The 24,912-nt window shown below is 37.4% G+C and overlaps 1 protein-coding gene across 3 annotated transcripts in view; it reads right to left on the reverse strand.

The window, feature by feature from the left end:
* LOC132628590 (cyclic nucleotide-gated ion channel 4-like) overlaps positions 1 to 24,912 on the reverse strand; it is a 57,700-nt gene that overhangs the window by 24,681 nt on the left and 8,107 nt on the right. The window contains exons 7-8 of one of the 3 annotated variants that reach the window (XM_060344368.1): positions 24,358 to 24,623; positions 21,735 to 22,005 (exon numbers count right to left, since the gene is read on the reverse strand). In XM_060344368.1, coding sequence (XP_060200351.1) covers positions 21,975 to 22,005; positions 24,358 to 24,623 — 297 coding nt within the window. In that variant the 3' untranslated portion in view covers positions 21,735 to 21,974. Of the gene's footprint in view, positions 1 to 21,734; positions 22,006 to 23,140; positions 23,585 to 24,357; positions 24,624 to 24,912 lie in introns of those variants that run through there. The other 2 variants (XM_060344361.1, XM_060344372.1) reach the window with 2 other exon arrangements.

Here is a 24,912-nt window from a genome sequence, read left to right on the forward strand (position 1 = left end):
CTTTAATAGGACACTTTAGGCTTGTTCGCCTTTAATTGAACCTTTTAGGTTAGTCCGCCTTTAATAGGGCAGTTTAGGCTAGTCCGCCTTTAATAGGACATTTAGGCCCGTCCGCCTTTAATAGGACTTTAAGCTCGTCCGCCTTTAATATGACACTTTAGGTTTGTTCGCCTTTAATTGAACATTTTAGGCTAGTCCGCCTTTAATAGGGCAGCTTAGGCTAATCCGCCTTTAATAGGACATTTTGGGCTGCGCACCGCCCTTTTAAATTTTTCGCATAAGGCTGCGCACCGCCTTTCATATGATGCATGGGCTACGCACCGCCCTTCGCATCGCTTTCATATATTGCCTGAGCCATGCATCGCCCTTTTTAAATTTCTGCATAAGGCTGTGCCCCGCCTTTCATATGATGCATGGGCTGCGCACCGCCCTTTGCATCGCTCTCATGTATTGCTTGGGCCATGCACCGCCCTTTAAATGTTTTGCATAAGGCCGCCACCGCCTTTCATATGACGCATGGGCTACGCACCGCCCTTTGCATCGCTTTCATATACTGCCTGGGCCATGCACCGCCCTTTAAATTTTCTGTATAAGGCTGTGCACCACCTTTCATGTTGCATAGGCTGCACACCGCCCTTTGTAGTATCCGCATAAGGCTGCGCATCGCCCTTTGAAAATTTCTGCATAAGACATCGCACCGCACCTTCCCTGTCTTATTATTATTTTCAAATGCCCTGCGTGCGCTCGCAGCCGCATTTCACCGCACTTGCATCACTTTACTTCAATATTTATTTGTTACTGACTATTTTATCTAGTTTAAAGTTTCGCAGGAGCTTTAGCGCAACGTGGAACTATTTCTTCGGCAGTTAACTGGGGCAATACGTCGGGAAGGATAAGCAAACTTCCGACAAGGGTCAATGATATACCTCGAACACTCGGCTTCAATTCCAAATTTTTCGTTCGCATTCCAGCACACTCAATTTTCGGAGTTCTATCACAATACCCAGTGTCATCAAAATTCGACACTGGGACAATATTCTGCGAAGATTCGCATCAAATCATGATTTGCCAGTCATAGGTGTCATAGTCATTCCAGAACTACACACGGCCTGATTCTCGTGCAGCCCGAGATATGTAGGCGATTCAGAGACCAGAGTTCGGCCGTAATTTTCTTTACCCTTAGACCTCCATAATCCTTTAGCCGGGACAAAATAGGCTACTAAGTCAACGTCTTTGCCCGAAAATTGTTTCATCATTATCAGGCAAAGAGGGACAAGTTGTTGACACCCAATTTTGTCCCGCCTCTCCTCCGAAATACATATTTGCGCTTCTAATATTTTTAAAAAAAAAAATAAAAAAAAAATAATAATACTATATATTATGTTTATTATAATTATTAATCTCTTATCAATAACGACATTTCATTATTCTGTTACAACTATTATTATTATCATTACTATTATTATTATTATTATTATTATTATTATTATTATTATTATCAATTTATTATTATTATTATTATTATCATCATTATTTTACTATCGCTATTATTGTTATTATCATTAATTTATTATCATTTTGTTGTTATCACTATTATTGTTATTATTATTAATTTATTATCATTTTGTTATTATCAATAATTGTTACTTATTATTATTATCATTATTATTATTATTATTATTATTATCATATTTATTATTATTATTATTATTATTAATTATTATTATCCTTATTGTTATTTTATTATTAATTATCAATATTTGTTATCTACTATTATTATCATATCTATTATTATTTTTTATCACCATTATCATCAGCATTATCATTATTACCATTATCATTATTGTTATTATTATTAGCAGTATTACTACTGCTATTTATTTGCTGCTATTATTTGGTATTATTGAAACCTGCATTTCTCAATGTTTTACCAACTACCGCATACACATCGCGTTTATTTCGCACATTTTAAAATGATAGCGTTTATTTATTGTTAAAATACTATTGCACGGTCATTGCAACATCATATATTTTTATTATCCGGATCTCTTATAATTACACGTCTTTCGCATTAGATAATATTCTGACACCCTTAGTACATTGTTAATCAAAATGGGTCTTTTATTCAAATTTAGAAGTCAAACTATTTCTTGCACTCGGTCCGCATTTTGACTTACCGGACCCCAAATCAAAGTCCGATTAACTCCTAATATTTTTTGGACTAGCCCATATTTTTATCTCAATTTTTAGACCAGTCTATGTTTTAATTCACTAGTCCATTCTTTTAATACCCAGTCTAAAAATTAACCCAGTCCACAAATGAACCAGGTTCGACCCATCCCCGTTCGAGATAAGGGAAACCTATTTAGGTTTCCCTTCATTTTTGGTTCCATCTCCGCCGCACCCCTATTCTTTCTCCCTCCTCTCTCCACGCTCACCTGCCTTCTCCACCTCCCCATCGCCGCCTCCACTACACCATCGCCTCCACTATACCATCACCTCCACTACACCACCGTCTCCCCATCCCCTTCTCTGCCACTCTCTTTCCCTTTACCCCTAAACCCTAGCCGCCGCACACACACACCCCACTGTTTTTTTCTCCATCCCACGCGTCTGACACTCCCACTCCACCACGTTCTCCTCTGACACCACGTTCTCTCCACCACCGTTTCACCCATACCTCTGTCTCCACCATAGCCTGTCCCCCACGCGTCTATTCCCTCTCCACCTCCGCCTGCTCTGACACCACTATATCTCCACCTTCTGTTGTTCCCCGCTCCCTTTCCCTTTATTCAACACAAAAATAAATGGTAGATCTATAAATGATGGAAAAAAATTCGAATTGAGGGGGATTTTTCGGGTTCATGAAATTACCCTCAAGAAACGGAGAAAAGATTCGAACCAAAAAGGGACGCAGTCGAAAAACCCCCTAAGAATTGAAGTGCTTGAATCGCCAAATTTCTCTAAAAGATACGAGTCTTTAATTGTTCTAGTTCCCCTGTTAAAACCTCGGCTTTCGATTTGTTCGATATCGTCATAAATATTAGATCCTATTCTCTTTTGCTGTGGGTGTTCGTTCGAATCCGAGCATACGCTAGTTCGAATTTCAAAGTGTTTCGAGTGTAGATCGAAGATCCGTACCCACTTCGCTGCACCCGAAGAAGGTAAATTTCCCTCCTTTAGGTTATTTTAGCATTTGTTTGAGTGTTTGAAATCGTTGATGCGATTTGTTGGCTTAGTTGTATTTTGGTTTTTCGTTTGTAGTTATTTTGGTTGAATTAAGCATATTCAGTCCTGTTCAGTTCAATTCCGTGGTTGTTTTAGCTTTATATACAAATTTAGTTTAGCCTGTTTTTAGTTAAACATGCCTTAGAAATTATTTCAGGTTAGTCTGTCTATGCTAAGCATGTATTATATATTGGTTTGGCTCTATGTTAGTCATGGTTTATATGTTGTCTTGCTAGAATGAATTAGTTAGTGAAATTTAGATGTCGTTTATTTTGAATCTGGTTGCGAGGTATACGTTAGTCCACATTCTACATGTTACCCGCTTAAGCATTGCCTGTTATTGTTTCTGTTGATCTCTTTACTGCGATAGATGTAATGCTATGGATTGATCAAATGCATTGGTAATAATATGAATGGTCAAAATGTGTTAGTGTTCAGTCTATTCGTGCATAAGGTCACGCCTTGTTGAAGCGGGATATGTCATAGTTTTTGTGCCTTTGTCATTTCCTTCTGATTAAATGGGAGCTGATACCATATGTCTCCATACTATGTGTAAAGATCCCATTTTAGTTTTGCCTGTTATCTAAATGGGAGCTTAGATAATCTTGGGGTTAAACTTGGAGTCATTTTGACCTAGGGTGGCTAAAATAATAAACTGTTTTTTTTTCTTAATGATATGTAGTGGGAATCAAAATGTTGTTTCATCTCAAAATGTGTTGCTGACCTTATAGTGAGACCTCTATGTTTACTAGGCACAAAAGAAGGGTGTTTTCTAAGATTGAAATATTGTATAACTTGAGTATTTAAGGTGATCAAGACTCTGTATGCTCCTTTAAATGATTCTGTCCAGACCTATAAACCACCAAGTGTTAGCCTTTATCTGTGTCCATTATAAGATCAGCATCTTTTCATGCCTAATCCCTCTTGCTGCTGTGTCAAGACATCCTCAACATATGAGAATTTGGTTACTGAACCTTGTCCGAATGGATGATCATTTAAAAGTGTTTCAAAATGATGATGCCTGCTGACTAGCATACCAACCACGTTGCCCTATTATTGTGATGTATTTTGGTTTTTCTTGCACAACTGTGTCTCTCTTTAGCTTCTGCAAATGGATAATAAAATATTTTAGAGTCAACCAACGATCAGAATCTGATCATGCTTGTCTCCAGAGGATAAGAAAGGTGCATGTTTTGTCCAAACTAGGCATGATAATGTTTTGTCTTGGTCCCATAAGCCTGGATAAAATGTATGACTATATGTGTTTATATGACAAAAAAAAGGGATTGCATTCTCTTTCTATTTGGGACAAGAGTTAAAACTGCCCTGTTGTAGTTGTATTCCCTTCCTTGTTTCTTCTTTCCATTCTTTGTGGTGTTTGAAATGAGGAAAAGATACATCAGGTATGTAGAATATATTTATTTCATATATGCTTCAGTGCACATATCAGATTTTATATTATGAATAGTTGAAAAGAGAATCAATGTGTGTATTGTCCGAGTAAGGCTTGAACTGGTGTATTCCTTATTCTTGTGACTTCTACCATTTTAATTGGGCTTGCATTTACTCTCATTTGACTATTTTCGTTTGGTATCTAGGCCTCATTGCCCATTTTATCTGTTTCGTATGTCATTAGCTTCGGCTGTAAGCTTTCATTTCGGGCATTGAACTTTTGCTCTCTAAGTGTCATTTTCTTGTGTTATGTGCTAATTCAAGCTGTGTACTTAGTTTCTTTATTCAAACCTTTGTCTTTCATTGTATACTAATCTTTTCCTTTTCATTTTTATGCATGACCTTCGCATACGAGTCCGAGGGACTCGTCTCCCGCACTCGGTGTTGGGCCAAGGCCCAACGAAATACGATTTCCCATCTGTCCAGTTTCCGTCCACAACCAGAAGAAAAAATAGGAAAGATTCTGGGCCAAAGCCCAACGGCAAAGTAGAACGCAACAGCAGTCCACATGGGCTGAGCCCATTAATTTATTTTATGCCTTTATTTTATTTCCTGTGCAGTTAACTTGTATTGTTCGACTAACCTTTTACCCCCTTTTTTTTCTTTTGCTTAGTCGAATTATAGGGATTTAGTATGATTGGTTTTTAGAATAATGGATAACTAATCTAAGGAAACTAATAGTTAATCCTGCAAGTTACATCTTCTTCTGTTTATATTAAAATTATTTATAGCATCTACGATATTTTTATCGTCATAATTGCTTTTCGAAATGGCGTGAATACATATTTTGAGTTAAAGGAATCATAATTTATTCTTACTATCTTAGAAAATCAAAATGGCATTAATACACAAATATAAACCCATATATTTATAAATAATTCTTCAAGTTTTAAGTCGATTACAATATTTTAAAATATAGTTAATAAAAAATGAAGAAAACTCACATTATCTCTTTTTTGTATTTTTTGTTTATATTTCTAAAAAATGCAAAACAAATTAATACCCTACCACTCGAATTATCTCAATATTTATTAAAACGCTGCATAAATTCACTTTTCCTACTTATATATTTTGTGCAAATCTTATTTTAAATAAACATTTTTCTTTTAAAGCCTTGGTGATATTTACAAGTTTTATGGCATTTGAAGTTTCCCTTTATGTCAGATTATTATATTTGGTATAAGTCTTATTCTAAATTGCATTTTTTTTTTTACCTTAGCAGTATTTATAAGTATTACTTTAAATAGAACCATTATAACGACCTTTATAAATCTTGTTTTAAAGTCTTCTTTTATATTTTCAGTAAATCTTATTTTGATCAACATTATTTTCCCTTTAAAACTTTAGCAATATTAGCAAGCCAATTTTAGTCTCAGCTAATTTAACCTAAGTTTGGCCGGACAACCGTAGTTAACGGATTCTAAAGGATGCCTAACCCCTTCCCTTTAGGATAATATAGAGCCCTTATTTAGAATCACATTGGTTAAGCAGACTATTAATTGAGGTTTAGTTTTAACTTTGCCTTAGTTAACCTCCAGGTGTCCTAATTCACCGTTAAATCAATTAGGTGGCGACTCCTTAAAACAAAGCAATATAGGAATCTCCAATATGTTGTATTCCGCTTCAACCCGGGTAAAAATGGGGTATAACACCGCATAACGCCAAATATAAGTGGAACCCGACCCTCTTTTGCGAGTAGCTCGGTGAACCATAAACACAGCATAACTCCGGAGTATAACAAAGTGCGCACGACAACAGAACCGGTCCGGGACTCGGCGAAAGGAATAACAGAATGCACGAGTAGAGTCGTGAGTAGTCATATGCATAAAATCATTATCATAACCTCAAACATAAGTAAAATGATCATACTTGCAAATCGAAGTAATAGTCATATCAAATTCTTTCAAAAGTTCTCCGAATTACATAAAAGAAAGTCGCGGGACCCACGGGTGGTTATTTACCCGAGTCGGGCCCGCCTATGGAAAACATACCTATCATATGTCATATAGACTTCTACAAAAATTTTGGAGTAATCCGAGCATATTTGTGCAAGATATGGCATTCCAAAAATTTCGAACTTCTTTAAAGGGAACCCTTTTTATGCAAAATTCGGAAAGCGATTATTTCAAAGACATAAGGGTTCATAGTTCATCAAATCATACCTAAGAGTGCCAAGGAACATATACGGATCATAACATGCTCGGATTTCGGATTTGGAATTTTCCTTAAGGCTCTAATTTAGCCTATGTAAACTAAGGCATGCCAAAAGAAAGAAGGTTGCTTCACATACCTCGTACACACTCCAAGATGGCCAATCTAAAGTAATTTCCGATCTACGCCTCGGTCTCCCCAAGGTCTACAAATACGTCAATGAATACCAAACATTAGCTAAGGGCACTTAAGCCATTCATTCCAACCAATCATTAAATTCTACAGAAAATTCGGCAGCATTTCCCCTGTAAATAGGCCATCCCGAGAATTTATCTCGCTCAAAATCAACAACAACAACAATTTATCTCAGCTATTTGAAAGACTGAAAGCGGCAGGCGTGGTATAACCTATTGAAGGGAAAATTCTCAATCCTATCCCAAAATGGTTTGATAGTTCCAAGCATTGCGCATATCATTCTGGAGTTCCTGGGCATGCCACTGAGGATTGCTATGGCTTCAAAAGCAAAATCGAAGCCTTGATTAAGGAAGGAACAATCCAGCTCACTGGAGCTCGACCCGATATGGATCGCCATCCCTTTTCCTACTCACGAAAACGCCAACATGAACATGATAATTATCAAAAAGTTAAGAATCAGAAGGAGGCTGTTACGCCAATTGGAAAAGATGGAGAGAGGCGTGTCATCAACGTTCGTTGCGCCTGTGGGGATGATTCGAAAACAAGTGCCAGTGAAGATGGCTGCAACAACTACTGAGACACCAACCATCCAGGGTACAGAACCAGGAGAGACTCTGAAGAACTGGACTTGTACTCCGTCCCTGATTCGCCAGGAGCCTTGGTGGCATGAACATGTAGTGAACTTGTTTTCTTTTATTGATGCTTGAACCGTACCCAAAATTTTGTTTGTTTTGCTTCACCTTGTGGAAGCTTGAATTGCAAAACTATGAATGCATTTCGGATTTTCCTTAATCATCTATTTTCTACTTTACTTATCAAATCTGCTAACTCTACGATTGTGACATGAACGAATAGACAAATCCTGAGAGAGTAACAAAGAAACTAGGGGACAAGACAAGATTCCGCTCGAGAAATTGAAATAGCCGATAGGTGACAACATAAGCCTAAAAGCTAGCAATTCAAGAAGAAATCAAAGTACGACATTAGGTTAGACAACCTAGTTTGCAACCTTTCCTTTAGTTGCGAACTACGCTTGACCTGATTCCTCGGTGGATACGTAGGCAGCCCACATAGGGACTCGGTCATACTAGGTTAGAATTTTTGCCATTCACATGCGTCCGAACTACGCTGACCTGATTCCCATGGTGGGATACGTAGGCAGCCCACATAGGGTTCGGTTGCTTTATAACAAAAATCCAAAATATCTTATGCGTCACGAACTACGTTCAGACCTGATTCCTTGGTGGATACGTAGGCAACCTATACAAGGTTCGGTCACAACATAACATAGGTTTAGTATACCCTCCAGAACCAAAACTGGGCATATTTTGGAAGATTAGACACGAGAAAAGTTGGACATCGACACTATTAAGGCTACTAGACAAGAACAGGACACACAAATGACCTTTCAAAGTTCTCGGAAGTGTCGCAATCGAAAGTTAGCAGGAATATCTTACAACTTGTATACATATATTTTCATATATATCTTTCCTTACATACATACACTTACGTATATATTTTTTCAAATGGAAGACTTTCCTTCAATTGTTTCACTACTGTTCATCTACCGAGGCTTTAAACGGAGGCCGCAAGATCCAAACAAACAGGATGAATGGGGCGCCAACAAAGTCAAGCTTCGAGCCAACACGAATCAACTTTCCCCCTCCCAAACTGAGAATTTTTCTTTGGATGCAGGAACTTAAAATCGCGAGATCAACAATTAAGTCTATCAATCAGGGCCATTGTGGCCTCGCCTCAAAAGCCATGCGGCTTTGCTTTCAGCCTTATTATTTTTTTATTTTTTTTTATTATTATTTTTTTTTTATTATTTTTTTTTTTATCAAAATAATTCTATAACTTTATACACCTGTTTTTGAAGGTTGACGAGATTAAAGACGAATCAAATCAGGATTACGTGCCATCAATTCAGCCTGTCACGATACCGTCGGACTACAAATTCTAGAGCTTCTTGTGTCTTTCTTTTACGGGTTATCTGGCATTGAACATTGTTTTGGCTGCGAATCTGCATTAAGGACGAGATACAATGGCAAAAAGATTCGAGTCATTCAACACCGGTGTGGGGTTGGTGCAAGCGCAAAATGAGGATAGCGAGAAGAATGTAGTACAAAGAAGCGTATTGGTCAATTTGGGAAATACCCTCAGCCTTCTTCCTAACACAAGTTCAGCTTCCAGCTCTACCCAAAACATTTCCTTCACTATCTCTCCTCACCCAGCTCCTACAAACATACCGCCAAGATACTCTATTAAACCAGAAGCTTTGCAAGTCACATTGATACCTAATGTCCAAAAGCCTGCACTTGCAGCGCCCTTCACAGAAAACCAGCAAAATCAGCTAGCGGTATACCCACACAAGAGATTGAGAAATGAAATGAATGCAATCAATCAGAATAACTCGAATAGAGAGCTTCACAATTTAAGGAGAATTATCGAAGAAGAGATGCGGGCAAGAAATGTCCAAAGCATGCTTCCGAATGTTGATTTGCCGCCAGGATTCAAAATGCCAAAATTCAACACCTTTAATGGCAGAGGAAATCCTGTTACGCACTTGAAGGACTATTGTAGCAGATTAATGGGAAATGGACAAAATGAAGCCATAAGAATGAAATTGTTCATTCAGAGCCTATCAGGGTTGGTGTTAGATTGGTACACGGAACAAGACTTTCGCAAATGGTACACGTGGGAGGACATGGCCCGTGACTTTGTAGAACATTTCAAATTTAACATCGGGGTTAGTCCAAATCTGTATGATATGCTTGAGATAGAAAGAATGCCACATGAGTCTTTTCAGGAATATGCCATCCGGTGGAGATTGGAAGCTTCAAAAATACACCCTCCGTTGCCCGAGAATGAGCTAATTTCAACTTTCATCCAAATGCAAAAGGGCATATATTATGAAAAGTTGTTATGTGCGCGGTTACGCGACTTTTCTGATTTAATTCAAGTTGGAAAGCAAGTAGAAGCGGGCATTCGAGCAGGAAAAATTGTTGACACTTCATCAGTACAAGAAACTTTTCAAGCCGAGACATTCAACAACTTGCAAGGCAAAAACAGAGAGACCGACTCAACTGTCAGGTCTACACGTCAGCCGCAATCGCGGCAGAACTATCAATGTTCGCGTGATCATGTATACTTTCATCAACGAGGCTTTCAAAATCAAACCGATCAAGCACAGTCTAGCTTACGACAGTCAGAGCACGCAAAATTCCGCACTTTTACTCCTCTTGAAGAGTCATTAACCAGCATATTCGAGAAAACGAAAGCCAAGGGACTCCTGAAGCCAAAGAAAGGATGGATCCCTAAAAGCCTACCGCCAGATTTTGATTGGTCCAAGAGTTGTGCTTACCACTCTAATATTCGAGGTCATGACACAGAAAATTGCCCGGCTCTTAAGCATAAGATCCAGAACATGATCGAAAAGGATAAGATAAGTGTGCAACAAAATAAATTGTACGACAATGATGGCCCTTCAGTTGCAAATGCAATTATTGTTACCGGTGATCGGTCAAAATTGGCACCGAGACATTTGAAAAGGAAGTGTAGGACTAAGTAAGACTATTGAAAGGACCTACCGTCACTAGCATTCTCCACCCATCATCTTTCCTTCTTGTAATTTTTGCTAAAGCTTGTTATGAACTACTTTCGACCTGATTCCTTCGGGATAAGTAGGCAGTCCATTCTCGGACACGGTCTTAAAATAGTGAAAATTCCGTCTTCCCCATGAAGCAACACTGGGGCAGCTTTGCAAATGGCCTATCATTATTCGACAAAAGCATGAATCGAAATCTCGAGCAATGTATTAGCGTCACCAGATTGTTGCAATGACATCACCTCGAGAAATGCAGATTCAACGCCAAAGCTTTGGTGTTCAATGCAAGGCAACCATTTTATTTTACACTAACAAATTTTCTTTGAGTAACGCAGGGGCATATTTTAGCTATTTTTGAAGGATATCGCACAGTATCAAGTCAGCAATTGCAAGATTCGGATAGAGCAAAGGGCAAAGTCAACTTAATACTGATTAAATTTGAAACTTACAAATTTCTTTGAGTGCAGGAACTTTTAGATGCAAATTTTGGCAGGGTAGAAGGTCCCCAAATCTTCGGCATTACGTCATGAATATTTGCTGCTACAAATTACGCACTGCGTCAAACTCGTCTCACCGCATACAAATAAAGCATCGCAAAAGCTTCTCGCTCCACACTAATTTTAGTAATCATAAATCAAGCACTGCATTTAGGCTCGTCTGCCTTTAATAGGACATTTTAGGCTCGTCCGCCTTTAATAGGACGTTTTTAGGCTCGTCCGCCTTTAATAGGACATTTTAGGCTCGTCCGCCTTTAATAGGACATTTTAGGCTCGTCCGCCTTTAATAGGGCATTTTTAGGCTCGTCCGCCTTTAATAGGACATTTTAGGCGCGTCCGCCTTTAATAGGACATTTTAGGCTCGTCCGCCTTTAATAGGACATTTTAGTTTCGTCCGCCTTTAAAAGGACATTTTTGGGCTGTGCACCGCCCCTTTGAAATTTTAGCATAAGATTGAGCACCGTCTTCTATCTCAATTTTATTCTGCCTTGTAATTTGAACTGCGTTTGACCTGATTCCCTTAGTGGGATACATAGGCAGCCTATGTCAGGCTCGGTCTCGTCATTCGCAAAAGCAACATCCTCCTATACCAGAAACTGGGACAAATTTTAAGGGCATCACCGCAAAAGCTCAATATCCTCCTATACCAGAAACTGGGACAAATTTTAAGGGCATCACCGCAAAAGCTCAATATCCTCCTATACCAGAAACTGGGACAAATTTTAAGGGCATCACCGCAAAAGCTCAATATCCTCCTATACCAGAAACTGGGACAGTTTTAAGGGGCATCATAGCAAAACGACACCCTCTTATGCGAGTAACTGGGACAATTTTTAAGGGCATCATCACAAGCGACATCGAGGAACATGAAAGAGAATATGGCCAACAGAGTCATCAGGCAAAAAGAAGACTTGGGAGAAAGGACGCTCGCTTTGTTTCACGGTTCCCAAGTTGCGGAAGCCAAAATATATAATGTTCGCAGCCTTGCAAGGATTGCACGTCAAACGGTTTGATCTTTCTTATGCCTCTCGAGTATCAATAATTTGCAAGATTCGCAACAAATTAATGCTTGAGTCTTGCAAATGATTTTTCAAACATGTCGATGCACAAACATTTCCTATTGCTTTCAAATGCCTTGCATAAATGCTTTCAAATACAATGCGCATGCACTATTGCTTTAAATGCCCCGCACTGCACTACTGTTTTCAAAATGCCCCGCACTGCAAAAGCAACCGCACCTGCATTACATTATTACTTTCAAATGCCCTGCAAAGGCACATCATCATTGTTCGCAAAAGCACCTCGTTTAGGCCCGTCCGCCTTTAATAGGACTTTAGGCCCGTCCGCCTTTAATAGGACATTTTAGGCCCGTCCGCCTTTAATAGGACATTTAGGCCCGTCTGCCTTTAATAGGACTTTAGGCTCGTCCGCCTTTAATAGGACACTTTAGGCTTGTTCGCCTTTAATTGAACCTTTTAGGTTAGTCCGCCTTTAATAGGGAAGTTTAGGCTCGTCCGCCTTTAATAGGACACTTTAGGCTTGTTCGCCTTTAATTGAACCTTTTAGGTTAGTCCGCCTTTAATAGGGCAGTTTAGGCTAGTCCGCCTTTAATAGGACATTTAGGCCCGTCCGCCTTTAATAGGACTTTAAGCTCGTCCGCCTTTAATATGACACTTTAGGTTTGTTCGCCTTTAATTGAACATTTTAGGCTAGTCCGCCTTTAATAGGGCAGCTTAGGCTAATCCGCCTTTAATAGGACATTTTGGGCTGCGCACCGCCCTTTTAAATTTTTCGCATAAGGCTGCGCACCGCCTTTCATATGATGCATGGGCTACGCACCGCCCTTCGCATCGCTTTCATATATTGCCTGAGCCATGCATCGCCCTTTTTAAATTTCTGCATAAGGCTGTGCCCCGCCTTTCATATGATGCATGGGCTGCGCACCGCCCTTTGCATCGCTCTCATGTATTGCTTGGGCCATGCACCGCCCTTTAAATGTTTTGCATAAGGCCGCCACCGCCTTTCATATGACGCATGGGCTACGCACCGCCCTTTGCATCGCTTTCATATACTGCCTGGGCCATGCACCGCCCTTTAAATTTTCTGTATAAGGCTGTGCACCACCTTTCATGTTGCATAGGCTGCACACCGCCCTTTGTAGTATCCGCATAAGGCTGCGCATCGCCCTTTGAAAATTTCTGCATAAGACATCGCACCGCACCTTCCCTGTCTTATTATTATTTTCAAATGCCCTGCGTGCGCTCGCAGCCGCATTTCACCGCACTTGCATCACTTTACTTCAATATTTATTTGTTACTGACTATTTTATCTAGTTTAAAGTTTCGCAGGAGCTTTAGCGCAACGTGGAACTATTTCTTCGGCAGTTAACTGGGGCAATACGTCGGGAAGGATAAGCAAACTTCCGACAAGGGTCAATGATATACCTCGAACACTCGGCTTCAATTCCAAATTTTTCGTTCGCATTCCAGCACACTCAATTTTCGGAGTTCTATCACAATACCCAGTGTCATCAAAATTCGACACTGGGACAATATTCTGCGAAGATTCGCATCAAATCATGATTTGCCAGTCATAGGTGTCATAGTCATTCCAGAACTACACACGGCCTGATTCTCGTGCAGCCCGAGATATGTAGGCGATTCAGAGACCAGAGTTCGGCCGTAATTTTCTTTACCCTTAGACCTCCATAATCCTTTAGCCGGGACAAAATAGGCTACTAAGTCAACGTCTTTGCCCGAAAATTGTTTCATCATTATCAGGCAAAGAGGGACAAGTTGTTGACACCCAATTTTGTCCCGCCTCTCCTCCGAAATACATATTTGCGCTTCTAATATTTTTAAAAAAAAAAATAAAAAAAAAATAATAATACTATATATTATGTTTATTATAATTATTAATCTCTTATCAATAACGACATTTCATTATTCTGTTACAACTATTATTATTATCATTACTATTATTATTATTATTATTATTATTATTATTATTATTATTATCAATTTATTATTATTATTATTATTATCATCATTATTTTACTATCGCTATTATTGTTATTATCATTAATTTATTATCATTTTGTTGTTATCACTATTATTGTTATTATTATTAATTTATTATCATTTTGTTATTATCAATAATTGTTACTTATTATTATTATCATTATTATTATTATTATTATTATTATCATATTTATTATTATTATTATTATTATTAATTATTATTATCCTTATTGTTATTTTATTATTAATTATCAATATTTGTTATCTACTATTATTATCATATCTATTATTATTTTTTATCACCATTATCATCAGCATTATCATTATTACCATTATCATTATTGTTATTATTATTAGCAGTATTACTACTGCTATTTATTTGCTGCTATTATTTGGTATTATTGAAACCTGCATTTCTCAATGTTTTACCAACTACCGCATACACATCGCGTTTATTTCGCACATTTTAAAATGATAGCGTTTATTTATTGTTAAAATACTATTGCACGGTCATTGCAACATCATATATTTTTATTATCCGGATCTCTTATAATTACACGTCTTTCGCATTAGATAATATTCTGACACCCTTAGTACATTGTTAATCAAAATGGGTCTTTTATTCAAATTTAGAAGTCAAACTATTTCTTGCACTCGGTCCGCATTTTGACTTACCGGACCCCAAATCAAAGTCCGATTAACTCCTAATATTTTTTGGACTAGCCCATATTTTTATCTCAATTTTTAGACCAGTCTATGTTTTAATTCACTAGTCCATTCTTTTAATACCCAGTCTAAAAATTAACCCAGTCCACAAATGAACCAGGTTCGACCCATCCCCGTTCGAGATAAGGGAAACCTATTTAGGTTTCCCTTCATTTTTGGTTCCATCTCCGCCGCACCCCTATTCTTTCTCCCTCCTCTCTCCACGCTCACCTGCCTTCTCCACCTCCCCATCGCCGCCTCCACTACACCATCGCCTCCACTATACCATCACCTCCACTACACCACCGTCTCCCCATCCCCTTCTCTGCCACTCTCTTTCCCTTTACCCCTAAACCCTAGCCGCCGCACACACACACCCCACTGTTTTTTTCTCCATCCCACGCGTCTGACACTCCCACTCCACCACGTTCTCCTCTGACACCACGTTCTCTCCACCACCGTTTCACCCATACCTCTGTCTCCACCATAGCCTGTCCCCCACGCGTCTATTCCCTCTCCACCTCCGCCTGCTCTGACACCACTACATCTCCACCTTCTGTTGTTCCCCGCTCCCTTTCCCTTTATTCAACACAAAAATAAATGGTAGATCTATAAATGATGGAAAAAAATTCGAATTGAGGGGGATTTTTCGGGTTCATGAAATTACCCTCAAGAAACGGAGAAAAGATTCGAACCAAAAAGGGACGCAGTCGAAAAACCCCCTAAGAATTGAAGTGCTTGAATCGCCAAATTTCTCTAAAAGATACGAGTCTTTAATTGTTCTAGTTCCCCTGTTAAAACCTCGGCTTTCGATTTGTTCGATATCGTCATAAATATTAGATCCTATTCTCTTTTGCTGTGGGTGTTCGTTCGAATCCGAGCATACGCTAGTTCGAATTTCAAAGTGTTTCGAGTGTAGATCGAAGATCCGTACCCACTTCGCTGCACCCGAAGAAGGTAAATTTCCCTCCTTTAGGTTATTTTAGCATTTGTTTGAGTGTTTGAAATCGTTGATGCGATTTGTTGGCTTAGTTGTATTTTGGTTTTTCGTTTGTAGTTATTTTGGTTGAATTAAGCATATTCAGTCCTGTTCAGTTCAATTCCGTGGTTGTTTTAGCTTTATATACAAATTTAGTTTAGCCTGTTTTTAGTTAAACATGCCTTAGAAATTATTTCAGGTTAGTCTGTCTATGCTAAGCATGTATTATATATTGGTTTGGCTCTATGTTAGTCATGGTTTATATGTTGTCTTGCTAGAATGAATTAGTTAGTGAAATTTAGATGTCGTTTATTTTGAATCTGGTTGCGAGGTATACGTTAGTCCACATTCTACATGTTACCCGCTTAAGCATTGCCTGTTATTGTTTCTGTTGATCTCTTTACTGCGATAGATGTAATGCTATGGATTGATCAAATGCATTGGTAATAATATGAATGGTCAAAATGTGTTAGTGTTCAGTCTATTCGTGCATAAGGTCACGCCTTGTTGAAGCGGGATATGTCATAGTTTTTGTGCCTTTGTCATTTCCTTCTGATTAAATGGGAGCTGATACCATATGTCTCCATACTATGTGTAAAGATCCCATTTTAGTTTTGCCTGTTATCTAAATGGGAGCTTAGATAATCTTGGGGTTAAACTTGGAGTCATTTTGACCTAGGGTGGCTAAAATAATAAACTGTTTTTTTTTCTTAATGATATGTAGTGGGAATCAAAATGTTGTTTCATCTCAAAATGTGTTGCTGACCTTATAGTGAGACCTCTATGTTTACTAGGCACAAAAGAAGGGTGTTTTCTAAGATTGAAATATTGTATAACTTGAGTATTTAAGGTGATCAAGACTCTGTATGCTCCTTTAAATGATTCTGTCCAGACCTATAAACCACCAAGTGTTAGCCTTTATCTGTGTCCATTATAAGATCAGCATCTTTTCATGCCTAATCCCTCTTGCTGCTGTGTCAAGACATCCTCAACATATGAGAATTTGGTTACTGAACCTTGTCCGAATGGATGATCATTTAAAAGTGTTTCAAAATGATGATGCCTGCTGACTAGCATACCAACCACGTTGCCCTATTATTGTGATGTATTTTGGTTTTTCTTGCACAACTGTGTCTCTCTTTAGCTTCTGCAAATGGATAATAAAATATTTTAGAGTCAACCAACGATCAGAATCTGATCATGCTTGTCTCCAGAGGATAAGAAAGGTGCATGTTTTGTCCAAACTAGGCATGATAATGTTTTGTCTTGGTCCCATAAGCCTGGATAAAATGTATGACTATATGTGTTTATATGACAAAAAAAAGGGATTGCATTCTCTTTCTATTTGGGACAAGAGTTAAAACTGCCCTGTTGTAGTTGTATTCCCTTCCTTGTTTCTTCTTTCCATTCTTTGTGGTGTTTGAAATGAGGAAAAGATACATCAGGTATGTAGAATATATTTATTTCATATATGCTTCAGTGCACATATCAGATTTTATATTATGAATAGTTGAAAAGAGAATCAATGTGTGTATTGTCCGAGTAAGGCTTGAACTGGTGTATTCCTTATTCTTGTGACTTCTACCATTTTAATTGGGCTTGCATTTACTCTCATTTGACTGTTTTCGTTTGGTATCTAGGCCTCATTGCCCATTTTATCTGTTTCGTATGTCATTAGCTTCGGCTGTAAGCTTTCATTTCGGGCATTGAACTTTTGCTCTCTAAGTGTCATTTTCTTGTGTTATGTGCTAATTCAAGCTGTGTACTTAGTTTCTTTATTCAAACCTTTGTCTTTCATTGTATACTAATCTTTTCCTTTTCATTTTTATGCATGACCTTCGCATACGAGTCCGAGGGACTCGTCTCCCGCACTCGGTGTTGGGCCAAGGCCCAACGAAATACGATTTCCCATCTGTCCAGTTTCCGTCCACAACCAGAAGAAAAAATAGGAAAGATTCTGGGCCAAAGCCCAACGGCAAAGTAGAACGCAACAGCAGTCCACATGGGCTGAGCCCATTAATTTATTTTATGCCTTTATTTTATTTCCTGTGCAGTTAACTTGTATTGTTCGACTAACCTTTTACCCCCTTTTTTTTCTTTTGCTTAGTCGAATTATAGGGATTTAGTATGATTGGTTTTTAGAATAATGGATAACTAATCTAAGGAAACTAATAGTTAATCCTGCAAGTTACATCTTCTTCTGTTTATATTAAAATTATTTATAGCATCTACGATATTTTTATCGTCATAATTGCTTTTCGAAATGGCGTGAATACATATTTTGAGTTAAAGGAATCATAATTTATTCTTACTATCTTAGAAAATCAAAATGGCATTAATACACAAATATAAACCCATATATTTATAAATAATTCTTCAAGTTTTAAGTCGATTACAATATTTTAAAATATAGTTAATAAAAAATGAAGAAAACTCACATTATCTCTTTTTTGTATTTTTTGTTTATATTTCTAAAAAATGCAAAACAAATTAATACCCTACCACTCGAATTATCTCAATATTTATTAAAACGCTGCATAAATTCACTTTTCCTACTTATATATTTTGTGCAAATCTTATTTTAAATAAACATTTTTCTTTTAAAGCCTTGGTGATATTTACAAGTTTTATGGCATTTGAAGTTTCCCTTTATGTCAGATTATTATATTTGGTATAAGTCTTATTCTAAATTGCATTTTTTTTTTTTACCTTAGCAGTATTTATAAGTATTACTTTAAATAGAACCATTATAACGACCTTTATAAATCTTGTTTTAAAGTCTTCTTTTATATTTTCAGTAAATCTTATTTTGATCAACATTATTTTCCCTTTAAAACTTTAGCAATATTAGCAAGCCAATTTTAGTCTCAGCTAATTTAACCTAAGTTTGGCCGGACAACCGTAGTTAACGGATTCTAAAGGATGCCTAACCCCTTCCCTTTAGGATAATATAGAGCCCTTATTTAGAATCACATTGGTTAAGCAGACTATTAATTGAGGTTTAGTTTTAACTTTGCCTTAGTTAACCTCCAGGTGTCCTAATTCACCGTTAAATCAATTAGGTGGCGACTCCTTAAAACAAAGCAATATAGGAATCTCCAATATGTTGTATTCCGCTTCAACCCGGGTAAAAATGGGGTATAACACCGCATAACGCCAAATATAAGTGGAACCCGACCCTCTTTTGCGAGTAGCTCGGTGAACCATAAACACAGCATAACTCCGGAGTATAACAAAGTGCGCACGACAACAGAACCGGTCCGGGACTCGGCGAAAGGAATAACAGAATGCACGAGTAGAGTCGTGAGTAGTCATATGCATAAAATCATTATCATAACCTCAAACATAAGTAAAATGATCATACTTGCAAATCGAAGTAATAGTCATATCAAATTCTTTCAAAAGTTCTCCGAATTACATAAAAGAAAGTCGCGGGACCCACGGGTGGTTATTTACCCGAGTCGGGCCCGCCTATGGAAAACATACCTATCATATGTCATATAGACTTCTACAAAAATTTTGGAGTAATCCGAGCATATTTGTGCAAGATATGGCATTCCAAAAATTTCGAACTTCTTTAAAGGGAACCCTTTTTATGCAAAATTCGGAAAGCGATTATTTCAAAGACATAAGGGTTCATAGTTCATCAAATCATACCTAAGAGTGCCAAGGAACATATACGGATCATAACATGCTCGGATTTCGGATTTGGAATTTTCCTTAAGGCTCTAATTTAGCCTATGTAAACTAAGGCATGCCAAAAGAAAGAAGGTTGCTTCACATACCTCGTACACACTCCAAGATGGCCAATCTAAAGTAATTTCCGATCTACGCCTCGGTCTCCCCAAGGTCTACAAATACGTCAATGAATACCAAACATTAGCTAAGGGCACTTAAGCCATTCATTCCAACCAATCATTAAATTCTACAGAAAATTCGGCAGCATTTCCCCTGTAAATAGGCCATCCCGAGAATTTATCTCGCTCAAAATCAACAACAACAACAATTTATCTCAGCTATTTGAAAGACTGAAAGCGGCAGGCGTGGTATAACCTATTGAAGGGAAAATTCTCAATCCTATCCCAAAATGGTTTGATAGTTCCAAGCATTGCGCATATCATTCTGGAGTTCCTGGGCATGCCACTGAGGATTGCTATGGCTTCAAAAGCAAAATCGAAGCCTTGATTAAGGAAGGAACAATCCAGCTCACTGGAGCTCGACCCGATATGGATCGCCATCCCTTTTCCTACTCACGAAAACGCCAACATGAACATGATAATTATCAAAAAGTTAAGAATCAGAAGGAGGCTGTTACGCCAATTGGAAAAGATGGAGAGAGGCGTGTCATCAACGTTCGTTGCGCCTGTGGGGATGATTCGAAAACAAGTGCCAGTGAAGATGGCTGCAACAACTACTGAGACACCAACCATCCAGGGTACAGAACCAGGAGAGACTCTGAAGAACTGGACTTGTACTCCGTCCCTGATTCGCCAGGAGCCTTGGTGGCATGAACATGTAGTGAACTTGTTTTCTTTTATTGATGCTTGAACCGTACCCAAAATTTTGTTTGTTTTGCTTCACCTTGTGGAAGCTTGAATTGCAAAACTATGAATGCATTTCGGATTTTCCTTAATCATCTATTTTCTACTTTACTTATCAAATCTGCTAACTCTACGATTGTGACATGAACGAATAGACAAATCCTGAGAGAGTAACAAAGAAACTAGGGGACAAGACAAGATTCCGCTCGAGAAATTGAAATAGCCGATAGGTGACAACATAAGCCTAAAAGCTAGCAATTCAAGAAGAAATCAAAGTACGACATTAGGTTAGACAACCTAGTTTGCAACCTTTCCTTTAGTTGCGAACTACGCTTGACCTGATTCCTCGGTGGATACGTAGGCAGCCCACATAGGGACTCGGTCATACTAGGTTAGAATTTTTGCCATTCACATGCGTCCGAACTACGCTGACCTGATTCCCATGGTGGGATACGTAGGCAGCCCACATAGGGTTCGGTTGCTTTATAACAAAAATCCAAAATATCTTATGCGTCACGAACTACGTTCAGACCTGATTCCTTGGTGGATACGTAGGCAACCTATACAAGGTTCGGTCACAACATAACATAGGTTTAGTATACCCTCCAGAACCAAAACTGGGCATATTTTGGAAGATTAGACACGAGAAAAGTTGGACATCGACACTATTAAGGCTACTAGACAAGAACAGGACACACAAATGACCTTTCAAAGTTCTCGGAAGTGTCGCAATCGAAAGTTAGCAGGAATATCTTACAACTTGTATACATATATTTTCATATATATCTTTCCTTACATACATACACTTACGTATATATTTTTTCAAATGGAAGACTTTCCTTCAATTGTTTCACTACTGTTCATCTACCGAGGCTTTAAACGGAGGCCGCAAGATCCAAACAAACAGGATGAATGGGGCGCCAACAAAGTCAAGCTTCGAGCCAACACGAATCAACTTTCCCCCTCCCAAACTGAGAATTTTTCTTTGGATGCAGGAACTTAAAATCGCGAGATCAACAATTAAGTCTATCAATCAGGGCCATTGTGGCCTCGCCTCAAAAGCCATGCGGCTTTGCTTTCAGCCTTATTATTTTTATTTATTTTTTTTATTATTATTTTTTTTTTATTATTTTTTTTTTTTATCAAAATAATTCTATAACTTTATACACCTGTTTTTGAAGGTTGACGAGATTAAAGACGAATCAAATCAGGATTACGTGCCATCAATTCAGCCTGTCACGATACCGTCGGACTACAAATTCTAGAGCTTCTTGTGTCTTTCTTTTACGGGTTATCTGGCATTGAACATTGTTTTGGCTGCGAATCTGCATTAAGGACGAGATACAAAAGCAAAAAGATTCGAGTCATTCAACACCGGTGTGGGGTTGGTGCAAGCGCAAAATGAGGATAGCGAGAAGAATGTAGTACAAAGAAGCGTATTGGTCAATTTGGGAAATACCCTCAGCCTTCTTCCTAACACAAGTTCAGCTTCCAGCTCTACCCAAAACATTTCCTTCACTATCTCTCCTCACCCAGCTCCTACAAACATACCGCCAAGATACTCTATTAAACCAGAAGCTTTGCAAGTCACATTGATACCTAATGTCCAAAAGCCTGCACTTGCAGCGCCCTTCACAGAAAACCAGCAAAATCAGCTAGCGGTATACCCACACAAGAGATTGAGAAATGAAATGAATGCAATCAATCAGAATAACTCGAATAGAGAGCTTCACAATTTAAGGAGAATTATCGAAGAAGAGATGCGGGCAGGAAATGTCCAAAGTTTAAGCTGCTTATTTTAAGCCCATCCAAACAGGCTCTACATATACACACACAATCAAGATTTCCAAATTCTCAAATCAACCCAATCTCAAAAAAAGTTCATTTTTTAAAATATTTTCCTACTCCAAGAACAACAAAAATTTAGATAGAATAAAAAGTATGAGTGTTGCAGCTGCAAATAAATCAAAATATATTGTTGCAGCAACAATAGGAGCAATTGAAGCATTAAAAGAGCAAGGTTTTGCAAGATGGACTAATACTTTGAGGTCATTGCACCAACATGCTAAGTCCAATTTACTACAAGCTTCTTTTTCAGGTAGTAATCAGGTAAGAATATCCCAATCAACTCCAGCAAGGAGAGAGAAGAGGAAAACAGAGGAGAATTTGAATAGTGTTATGAATTTGAGCTGTTGGGGTCCCAATACTTTCAGAATTTTGAGTTTTTTTTTTCTTTTCTTGTATATATATTTGTGTGTTCGGGTCAACTTGAGCGCGTTCAAATAATTTTATCGGCTATTTCTTACTTTCCACACCAATATAAATATATTGAGTTTAATGTGAGTCTATTCTTACGGGTCTTTTGATTATAAGGATGAGTGATAACAGTCCCGAGATAAAATAACATTTTATTTCGTGTTTGATTGAATTTTTTATTTTGCTATAAACAATTCAGAAATTATTTATATCACAACTTGTAATTTGTGAATTTTTTTTTTATATCAAATTCATTATGGGATAAAAATCCTGATATTATTAATCTCAGAATAAAATGATAAAGTGACAAAGATGTCTTTCTCCAAAACTCTTCTTTCAAAGTTCTTTAAAAAAACTAATGTTAAAATTGAAAAAAAAAAAAACTTTTTTCAAATTTATCTAATATAAAATTGTATATCTCATTTTAATCGAGTGAACTCAACACTTACTAATGAAAATCGACACCCTAATCTATTGCAATATTTTATTATAACGATCAAAAAAAATAATCGGGCCAACATATTTTCATTATGCTATATTATATATTTTCTATAATAACATCTCGCTATAAATACAAAAAGACATTTGAACAAACGATGTTGTTATAGAAAGGCTTAACTGTAAATGAAACCTTTAATCGAATTAAAGAAACTATATATTATCCATCAATAAATATGGCTTACTGTAATTTCTTTTTATGATTTTAAAAATCAAAATCATCTAGATTAGGCTTTGGTGAAGTCAACAAAGCAGCATATAGTCTTAGACGATCCTCCCCTAACGAAGAACAACGAGACAATGGCCTTCTTGGTCTAATAAAAGACAAAGAAGTAAGTGTCAAACGATGTCTGTATCTTCTCCAAACTAATTGAATAGCAACAGCAGCCCAAGTTCTCCACCCTGGTGAATAATACCTTGCACTTCTTTTCACTTTCTCATTCACAAATGTATATCTGAAATAGGGACCAGTTCAGAATTTAAACTCGATGGATTTAACTTTTAAGAGTTTTAGCGTCAAATATAACTAATACTGTTCTTTTAAAATTATGAGTTTAAAAAAATTGATACTCCTTATGTTCCGAGTTTATGTGAAAGGGTTCGCAATAGACGAATTGTCAAGACACCTAATTATCTGTGTATACTTGGGCATAAATAACCTATGTAAAAACTACATGGCAAGTACTGTAAGTCAATGTAGTTAATAATCTAATATTTTACAAAAGTTTGAGAAAATTGTAATAAAAAAAAATATTATCTGACTTCCCAAATAGTGACACCTTTACATAGAAAGGGATAGAGGAAGTATTTATTAAAACTATGATTTTCACCTTTCTTTTTGGCTTTTCACCCGATGTTCAACACCCACTTTGGGGCTGGCCTATAAGTGAAACTTATATATTTTATGTTTCGTGTAGAAAATACTGATTCTGTTGAACTTGGCTTTTCACATACATTGCAAGAAAAATATAATTTTTTGATGGGATATTTATGACTGACCCATCACCAAAAATGTGATAGATTTGTGAAGATTTTTATAACAAATTCATCAATATGGATGAAAATTGTGACGATTTATTTTTCCGACACAAAAATTTCATGACGCTTGAATATGTTATGGATTCTCGAGTCACGAATATTTTCTTTTTCTTATAGTGATATATATTTATATTTTATGTAAAAAACTATTGAATTGAGTTGAACGTGTATCTTAAATGATGCCACTAACCTGAAATGTTGTGTCACGTACTTAACATCTTCGGCCTCGAGACCGAAGGCTTCGGTAGTCTCGAGAGTCACTAGTGTAGAGGAGGACGGTGGCAACCGCTCGATAAAAGGTCGTCGGAGGCACCATGACAATAGTTCGTCTCCACTAAAATTGCCGGGGCCTAACATGCAACAACTTTTGACACCATCTCGTAAATATTGGCTACTTTGGAGGTGACCTCTTAAAATAAATAACATTTTTTGAACTGGATCGCCCTCTCTAGTTATCTACCCAAAAAAAAAATGGATAAGGCCAACATTTACGCTATCATGCTATATAAAAGGTGATTACAGGTAATTTTCTATATAAATATTAATTTAATAATTTAAAAAGGAAGAAGCAATCTTTAATAACATGTCAAAATGCACAGATAGTATAGTACAATAATTGTTTATACAATCAAGTCACATATTAAGTAATTACGTACAAGTAAATCTCTTAATTAATGAACACCAATTATATCAGGAGCGAATTCAAGATTTAAAGTTAATGAATTCTAGAACAAGCTTTAGTTAA

The sequence above is a fragment of the Lycium barbarum genome, chromosome 1 (genome assembly GCF_019175385.1).
Source record: "Lycium barbarum isolate Lr01 chromosome 1, ASM1917538v2, whole genome shotgun sequence".
NCBI classification, from domain to species: Eukaryota; Viridiplantae; Streptophyta; class Magnoliopsida; order Solanales; family Solanaceae; genus Lycium; species Lycium barbarum.